At 45.5% G+C, this 9,205-nt stretch overlaps 1 protein-coding gene across 2 annotated transcripts; it reads left to right on the top strand.

Annotated features, from left to right (window-relative positions):
* The first annotated feature begins 8 nt into the window (after positions 1 to 8).
* ZBTB18 (zinc finger and BTB domain containing 18) lies at positions 9 to 8,856 on the top strand. Of its 2 annotated transcripts, none has more exons than XM_045537207.1 (2): positions 9 to 354; positions 5,185 to 8,856. In XM_045537207.1, exon 2 carries the CDS (start codon positions 5,199 to 5,201, stop codon positions 6,765 to 6,767), a length of 1,569 nt encoding a protein of 522 aa, XP_045393163.1. In that variant the 5' UTR covers positions 9 to 354; positions 5,185 to 5,198; the 3' UTR covers positions 6,768 to 8,856. The 2 variants fall into 2 exon arrangements, with proteins under 2 accessions (XP_045393163.1, XP_045393162.1); XM_045537206.1 differs by having other exon boundaries at positions 35 to 154.
* The last annotated feature ends 349 nt before the right edge of the window (positions 8,857 to 9,205 follow it).

The raw sequence follows: 9,205 nt of genomic DNA, 5'->3' as shown, positions 1-9,205 counted from the left end.
GCCCCCCGCCCGGCCCGGCGGCTCCGCGCTCGCTCCCTCGCTCGCTCCCTCGCTGTGTCTGGCAGGCTGCGGCCGCCGCTGGGCTGCTGCCATGGGGAGCCGTTGAGAGTGGGGCCCTCTTCGCTCCGCCGCGCTCCTCCGGCTGCCAGCGGGGGTGGGTGGGAGGGAGGGGCGGGGGGAGCGGGCGACGGAGCCGGGATTGGGGGGTGGGGGGGCCGGGAGGGAGGGAGGGGGGCAAGAGGAGGAGGAAGCCCACCAAGTCCGGCGGCGGCGGCGGCGGCGGCCGGGAGGAGGAGGAGGAGGCGGAGGACGCGGCGGCGGCGGCGGGGACGCGGTGACTTAGGGCCGCTCCGTGTGAGTCCCGGCGCCGGCCCCCGGCCCCTGCCCCGGCGCCCTCTCCGCTCCCGGCCCCCCGGCGGGCGGGGGGCGCCAGCTGTGCGGCCGCGGCCGGCGGGGCAGCGCGGGCGGAGGGCGGGCCGGGCCGGGGGCGCCCCCGCGAGTGGAGTTAGTTTGTGCGGTCGGAGCTGTTGGGGCGGCGGGGGGCGGCGCAGCTGCGGGAGGCCCGGGCGCGGGGACGGGGCCGCTGCAGCTGCGGGGTCGGGCGGGGTGCGGGCTCGCCGGCTCTGCGCCGCGCCCCCCCCCCCCGGGCCGGTGCAGCTGCGGCGCGGGGCGGGCTCCCGGCCGGTGCAGCTGCGGCGGCGCCTCCCGGGTGCGGAGGGCGGCGGGCTGGGGGAGGGGGCTTGGGAGCCGCCGCAGCTGCAGTGGCGCCCGGGACGGCCGCGGCTCCGGGGACCGGTGCAGCTGCAGTGGCGCCCGGGGGGAGGGGGCCGGGGGAGGGGGCCCCTCCCGGGCTGGTGCAGTTGCCCGGAGGCCCCGGGGGCTCGCGCGCCTTGGCGTCGGGGGAGCGGTGGCAGCCACCCTCCTCCCGCCGGCTGCTTCTTACGACTTTTCTTTTGTTGTTGCCGTGACCCGGGTCTGTTCTCTCGTCTGTTGTTGGAGGTGTTTTCCTGCTGCACCGGCTCTACGCCCTCCGCCTCCTTCCCTGTGGTTTTAACCTTCCTCTTTCCCCGTGCGTTTTGTGCACAGCGAACTCAGTCAAGATTTGCATTTCTGCCCCACTCCCCACTCGGCACCCCCGCCCCTACCTCTTTGAAAAACAGGGCCCCCCCCAAAAAAAACCCCTCTATGGGTCCGCGGTAGCAAGACGGGAAGGGGTTGATTTGTGGAGTGGGAGTCGGTTGCCCATTGCGGTGCTTGGGACTCATTAAACTGTCACTCACCCCCCCACCCCACTGGGTAAATGGGGTGATTAATGCCTGATATATTGGAATGGGGCGAGGGCGTTTGTGCAGAATAGGTTATGTGGCTGGGAAGAAATTTATTTCCAAAGAGGCATTCATAATTATGTCATTCCCTGCGAAGTTAGAGAAAGTTAGGTCTGTGACTGAGGGAGAGCCAGGGGGACAGGACAGAGTCGCTGGGTTTTGTTACTCTTTAACTCTCTGCCATGGCTCTCTAATGGGAACGGAGTGGTTATCACCTGGGCTGGGACGCTGGTGCCTCAGGGCTCGGCTCCTCTTCTGTCCCTCACCCTCCCCAGAGTCTGTGGAGATGCATTTGACATTCATAGATGTCGCAGCACCCTGCACTGGTCAGCCCGGCCAGCCCAGCCCGGGTTACGTTACACTTTCATCAGCCATTAGAAAAGACCCATAAACTCCAACTAAAAAGTTCCCCAACTTACTAGACCTGGCTTTTGTACCCCCCTTTCCCTCTGAAAGATTTTCTTCTGTTCATAAACATTATAGAGTGACCCCCCAAAAAAAGATTGTTATGGGACACAGATCAAGGGGAAGGCAAGGTTCAGCTTTTTCTGAGCAGAAATATCAGATAGGCAAGTGCAGCATTCATCGTAAGTGGCTGTAGCAGGTTGTATCAGTTTATTAATTGGTATCATTGAACTGAAGTACTTTCCAGGATTTCAGAAAGTGCAGTTTCAGCTTGTCGGTACCGAGAATTGAAATTTGCATTCACTGTGGCAGTGTGAGAAATTTTACCAAGAAGGTGGTTGGAGATAAGTAGTTAAATAAGAGTGAGATAATAAGGTGACCCAGGCAGAAGTAATAGTTCTGAATAAGTCTGCCAGCATTTCTGAGGCATGTATACCATTATCTCAGCAGAAAAAAAAAAAAGTGCGGTAATAATGTTGAAATGGGACTGGAGATGTCAAATGGGTTGGTTTAAAAATATCCTTAAACTGCCTTTGAAACTAAACGTTGGAGTTAAATAAAAGTGAATCTGGATTTCCTGAATAGCACCGTGGCTTGAGTGTGCTGTCAGTATATAAGCCAGTCCACCAACTTAAGACAGAAGTGTTGCTATTCCATAAATACAGTAGAACTCCATATGCTGAGTTTTTCAATTTCTTCTGTTAGAAAGTTTGGAAAAAAAGGAAGACTTTGAAGTATTTTGTTTATACTAACAGAAGAGAAAAGTTCTCCTAAGAAAAAGCTGGTGGCAGGAGTGTAGAGGAGTAGCATATGGCATTAAAAGGAGCACAGCTGGAGGTAGCATTTCCATCTGAACATGATGTCAGAGCAGCTGACAGCCTGCCATCCCTCAGCCTTTTATTCTAACACACAGACAGGGAGTTAGTGTGTGCGGATCTGTGGTGGAGAAGGTATCTCATTCCTCTCTAACATCATCTCCACTTTGCATCTGTCTCTCTTAGTCTGCTTTTTTTCCACCGATGTAACAGACCTGGAGCCAGCAAGACTCAGAGGAAAGGACTTAATCAGGTTTATGTGTCCTAAAGGTAGGAGTAGCAGGAGATTAGATGGAGCATATTTCTGTTTTGGTGTTTTGTTTATTTGATTTAAAAAAAAATCACATTACTTTTCTAACCCAGTTTAGGAATAATATATGAAATTGAGTATTAAATGAGCATCTTACTGGAGTTAAAAGTCTTGAGCTTGTTTAGTTTTAATTTTTATCCCTTTTACTTGAGCGAGTAAATAACTTTAAGACACAGAAATATTTCAAGTTTTGAAATGTTAAGAAAGGCTTTGAAATATTGCTTTTTGAGATCACTTTGGATTAGAATGGGTTTTTTTTTGTTGTTGTTGTTCACTGCTGTTGAGATTCCTTTTGCTTTGGGGGTGGGGGGAGAAATAGTAAACTATCTGGAATCCAGCATTCAAACTTATATGAGAAGATTATTCTAGTTAAGAAGCTAGATTGTTGTGTAATTAATTCCACTGTGAAACTTTATTCTTCAAAACATTCAGCAGCACTACTGAAACATGCAGCTGTAGTGCTTTTGAAACTGAAGATTTTTTAAGAAGGAAAAAAAAAAAAAACCCAAACTTTTGTCCCCAGGAGAATAGTTTGACTGGTTTCCTCATTTCTCTTTCAAATATATATTTAAGAGATCTTTTATTTCAGCATAACAATAATTATTTGCAGGAGTTTTTGTGTTAGCGACTAATTTAGAACTTGTAGATTTGAGCTGACTGAATTGGCCAGACAGCTGTAATCGCACTCCTCTATTCTTAATCTCTTTATCTGGGCAGCAGCTGCCATATGGCCACAGTCAGCTGGATCAGATGTTTATAAGCTTCCTTCTTCGTCCCTCTCTGTCCTCTCAGCCTCCTAATTTGATCACGGCTACCTTGTGAGCTGCCCTCCAGTCTTTATTTTTAGCCCTCTCAAGGATTAGGATTGATGTTAGCTGTGGGGCACTTAAAGTGATTGTATTGTAAATCTTAGTTTATTCCAGCAGTGGCATCTTGCAGAATGTGTTTGGGGTTAGGTTGAAAGTTTTAGTCTATCTTGGACAAAGTGTAGAGGAAGGAGGGAAGCAATTTCGGAATATTAAGTCTATCCATTCCCAAAATGCACTTGCTGAGATGGGTGGCTGGAGCCTGGCTGCTGGTCACAGGAAAGGGGAAGTCGGTTTTCTTTATCTCACGGACTTCACCCCCTGTAGTTGAATTCTGACCCTTTGCACATCTTTGCCTTTCCTCTCCTTCCCTCTCACCCTCCCTCAGCAGAGAACAAGGGCAACGATGCATATTTGAAAGAATAGAAGCTAGTGGGAAAACAAAATATATCAAGTTATATTGAAACAAAGTATTTTCTGTTGACTGAGGTAAGGCAGAGCCAGAAAAAAAAAAATTAGTTTCTTTTTTCTAGAAAGGCTTTTTTTTTAATGTCGAACCTGTAAAAGCTTTTGAATTTTATTTAAGCGTGGTATGCCTTTATTTTAAAAAGCTTGAATTAATAATTTTAATATGGAACTCATTTTGCCTTGCAATGGATCAAAGTTTAGATGAAAATTTTCAGAGTTAAATAAAGCCCCTCTGGTTCCTAATATTCTAGAAGTACGGATTCCACAAAGAAATATAACCATTTTTTTTCTCAGTTCATTTAAAAAAAAAATCTTTGGATTTGTTCATAGTAAAGATGATCTTTTCCATCTGTTGGTGTAGTTCCTTCTGATCTCGTACATGTGTGCTATACCTGCAAATCTTAAGGCATTAACATCTGTTTTTATACGCAGGGCTTTTGTTGTTGTAACACTCTGACTTTAAAAGTAAGTTGTTTGCTAATTTCTGGACTAATTATGCAATTTCATTTTTTTTCTTGATTCAGCCAAATGTGTATGTGTTTAAACTGTGCTTTGTAAGTACAGTTCAGTATCAAAAGTAATAAGAGAAAAAAGGATGTCTGAACAAGTTTTCTTGAATCTTCCAGAATATGTTTGGGGCTTTTCTTTGTTCATTATATGAGTTGTTCTCTCTGAAATGAAAGCTGTTTTGTAGGTTTTGCAGGACATAATTTGACGAGTAGAGTTAATTAAATTTCTTCTGAGAGAGATCTAAATTCTTCTTAGTAAGAAACTCTAGTTAAATGAAGGCTTTTCAGACTTGACTAAAAGTTCAGGGAAAGTGGAGATACATCAGAGCCGGTTTGGCTGGGGTGAGGAAGTTCGCAAAGTGTCCATTTTTCTTCTCGCATTTAGGTCTTGTGCGTGTGATTTGGTAGTGCTTGAGTCATAAGCCTGATTAAAATTCAGGGACATGTACCTCGGCGGCCAAAGCGGAATTATTTTTTTATATGGGGACTAGAGTGCTGAAAAGTTGTTCCTGACCAGGATCTAATGTGAAATTCCTCTCTTTCCAGGTTATGAAGACAGTATGGAGTTTCCAGACCATAGTAGACATTTGCTGCAGTGTCTAAGCGAGCAGAGACACCAGGGTTTTCTTTGTGACTGCACTGTTCTGGTGGGAGATGCCCAGTTCCGAGCACACCGAGCTGTACTGGCTTCATGCAGCATGTATTTCCACCTCTTTTACAAGGACCAGCTGGACAAAAGGGACATTGTTCATCTGAACAGCGACATTGTTACAGCCCCCGCTTTCGCTCTCCTGCTTGAATTCATGTATGAAGGGAAACTCCAGTTCAAAGACTTGCCCATTGAAGACGTGCTAGCAGCTGCCAGTTATCTCCACATGTATGACATTGTCAAAGTCTGCAAAAAGAAGCTGAAAGAGAAAGCCACCACGGAGGCAGACAGCACCAAAAAGGAAGAAGATGCTTCAAGTTGTTCGGACAAAGTCGAGAGTCTCTCCGATGGCAGCAGCCACATGGCAGGCGATTTGCCCAGTGATGAAGATGAAGGAGAAGATGAAAAATTGAACATCCTGCCCAGCAAAAGGGACTTGGCAGCTGAGTCTGGGAACATGTGGATGCGATTGCCCTCAGACTCAGCAGGCCTCCCCCCGGCTGGCGGAGAGGCAGAGCCACACGCCACAGCAGCTGGAAAAACAGTCGCCAGCCCCTGCAGCTCAACAGAGTCTTTGTCCCAGAGGTCTGTCACCTCCGTGAGGGATTCGGCAGATGTTGACTGTGTGCTGGACCTGTCTGTCAAGTCCAGCCTTTCAGGAGTTGAAAATCTGAACAGCTCTTATTTCTCTTCACAGGACGTGCTGAGAAGCAACCTGGTGCAGGTGAAGGTGGAGAAAGAGGCTTCCTGTGATGAGAGTGATGTTGGCACTAATGACTATGACATGGAACATAGCACTGTGAAAGAAAGTGTGAGCACTAATAACAGGGTACAGTATGAGCCGGCCCATCTGGCTCCGCTGAGGGAGGACTCGGTCTTGAGGGAGCTGGATCGGGAGGACAAAGCCAGCGACGACGAAATGATGACCCCGGAGAACGAGCGCGTGCAGGTGGAGGGGGGCATGGAGAGCAGCCTGCTGCCCTACGTCTCCAACATCCTGAGCCCCGCGGGCCAGATCTTCATGTGCCCGCTGTGCAACAAGGTCTTCCCCAGCCCGCACATCCTGCAGATCCACCTGAGCACGCACTTCCGCGAGCAGGACGGGATCCGCAGCAAGCCCGCCGCCGATGTCAACGTGCCCACGTGCTCGCTGTGTGGGAAGACTTTCTCGTGCATGTACACCCTCAAGCGCCACGAGAGGACTCACTCGGGGGAGAAGCCCTACACGTGCACGCAGTGCGGCAAGAGCTTCCAGTACTCGCACAACCTGAGCCGCCACGCCGTGGTGCACACCCGCGAGAAGCCGCACGCCTGCAAGTGGTGCGAGCGCAGGTTCACGCAGTCCGGAGACCTGTACAGACACATTCGCAAGTTCCACTGTGAGTTGGTGAACTCCTTGTCTGTCAAAAGCGAAGCCCTGAGCTTGCCCACTGTCAGAGACTGGACCTTAGAAGATAGCTCGCAAGAACTTTGGAAATAATTTTATATATATATAAATAATATATATATATATATATATATAAATAGATCTCTATATAGTTGTGGTACGGTCTAAAAGCAGTCTTGTTTCCTGGAACTAAAAAGTTGGGATATTAACTTGTTTTTGCACTTTAGAATAGCATGAGAATCTCACTAATTTAGCATTCTGATAAAAGAAACTTTAGAACAAGTCAGAGAATAGAGAGGTTTTTTTTTTTTTCCTTCGAGGGGGTAGGGGAAGCAAGCCAATAAGAACCTTTTAAACAAATCGTCCTATCACAAAATGCTTTCATATGGCTTAATTTGCCAACTCTGCATTGTCTCTTGAGCTCTTTTTTTTCCCCCCCGACAATTTTTTTTTACAAGTAGAAATTCCCTCCAGTTTGATTAGCCTCTTTATATGTCTCAAATTGCATGAATCTTTTCTGGCTGTTGGAAACCTGAATGCTTTTAGACCCAAATGGAAAATTTCTGAAATGCTGGATTATCTATTTTTAAACAAGCAGTTGACTTAAAACTTTCTGTGGCAACTTCTGGTTTTCTGACGGTTCCCAGTGAGAGAAATTCTGCAAGTACACTGGGATCACTGGGACCCTGTCTTGTGAAGGTTTGCTTGGGATGAAAAAGGATATTGCAGCTTCAGCAGTGTTGAACTGTGTGTTTAAAAATGTGAATTACTGTTATTGTATACTGTAATTGATTACATGGGCTGGGGGGTTGTCAAAGAACTTGACAGGTTGTGTTGATGCTCTTAGTTGAGTCTTGAAAAGTAAATATTAACGCTACAGAAATGCATGAGTTTCAATATATTTTTTGTCTTTGTTTGCATTGTATAACTTTAACAAGTGAGTTTAAAATTATTTAATTTCCTTAGAAAAATAGCACCATTTGGAAAAAAACTGGTGTTAAGAACGTAAATGCACTGTTTTTATTTTTATTTTATATAATTTAAATTGACTTTCCCACTGTCTTTAAGTTGAAACTGTTAAGCTGAATAAAAACTTAAGCTGCAAATTGATAACTTCGCTACATAACAAGGAAAATATAAATGTTTACAAACGGCTTAAAGATTTGCATGTGCAGTGTGCATTTATAACAAACTTCTAATTGCACAAGACCCATGCCAGCTCAGAGTTTAGGTGTACACATTTACCCAGTTGAGCATTTTTAGAATAACTACTGCACAAATTGACAATAGGTCATTCTTTCTTTTTTTTTGTTTGCTCCCCTTTTCTTTCTCTCCCCTTCTTCCTTACCCTCCCTCCCTTCCTCCCCCCCACCCTCCACCCCCTCACCCCCCTACTCATGAAAAGATTCTATGGACTGAAAAAGCCCCAGGCTGAAAGGACTGGACTGCCTTGATTGACATGGGGAAGGGGGTTAGTAGACTATGTGTATCGCGGCAGCAGAGGCTGCAGCCCAACGTGTGGTTTTAATGACCAGCACGCGGGGCAAAAGCATTTTGCACAGTGTTTGTTTTCCTGTCTTGCACTTACAAATAAGGTCTATGGGAGTAGCATGGAAAACGTTTGCTGTTTTTCCCTTTTTTTTTTTTAATTGCTTTTGTTTAAAATTTGATCGCCTTAACTACTGTAAACATAGCCTATTTTTGTGCTTAAGATACTGAATGGAAAACTCCATTGTGTGTTGCTGGACTGTTTTGGAAATATTTGGTCAAATGTGTGTTAATTTGGCTGTAATGGCATTTAAAGCAAACAAACAAACAAAAAAAGCTGTGAAAATGGCCTTGGAGCATTATCTTTAGTTACTTGAAGAGTTTCTAGTTTTTTTTAAATACAGTTTATGTTAAAATAATTTTTATTAATTTAGAGAAGACAATCAATGTCTGTGAGAAAACGGACTTTCTTTTGGATTTTCTTTTTGTGGTCATTGTGAGTGATTGCTTTTTCCTTAGGTTCACATTCTTCCTTTGTTCTAAAACTTAGACTGACATCTAGCTTTGACAATCATAGTATGTTTTATTTTCCTGAGGGGGGAATAACTTATAATGCTGTTTAGTTTTGTACTATTGGTGTGTTGGTGAATTTTTAAACTGTGTGCTAACTGCAATAAATTATATGAACTGAGAATCTCGTGTGTAGTTTTATTATGATTATGTATTAATATAGATTCCAAATATGTATCATACACGACATCTTTAATATCAATTCTATTCAGAGTTTATGAAATTATCCTTAAATCACTCAGATGGAAATGTGTTAAACATTCCACTAAATGCACATTTTAAAAACGTGACCCATTTTCTACATTCTAGATCAAGAATATAGAGGTAATTCCCTAGAAGCTTGTGAGTCCATGAAACTTCTAAGTGGCAGCGTAGGTCTTGCATATAATACAGCTGTAGAACTACTACTCCATACACTGTAAATCACTTTTCATGTGTTATTTTATCCTAAGTTGATTGGTCAAATCTATTCT

The sequence above is a fragment of the Lemur catta genome, chromosome 25, assembly GCF_020740605.2.
Source record: "Lemur catta isolate mLemCat1 chromosome 25, mLemCat1.pri, whole genome shotgun sequence".
NCBI lineage: Eukaryota > Metazoa > Chordata > Mammalia > Primates > Lemuridae > Lemur > Lemur catta.
Note: the sequence above shows the minus strand (reverse complement) of the source record. Positions and strands in the feature narration are given on the sequence as shown.

Excerpts from the sequence above, each read along its gene's own strand:
- ZBTB18 (XM_045537207.1), top strand. The coding sequence starts at position 5,199 with ATGGAGTTTCCAGACCATAGTAGACATTTGCTGCAGTGTCTAAGCGAG.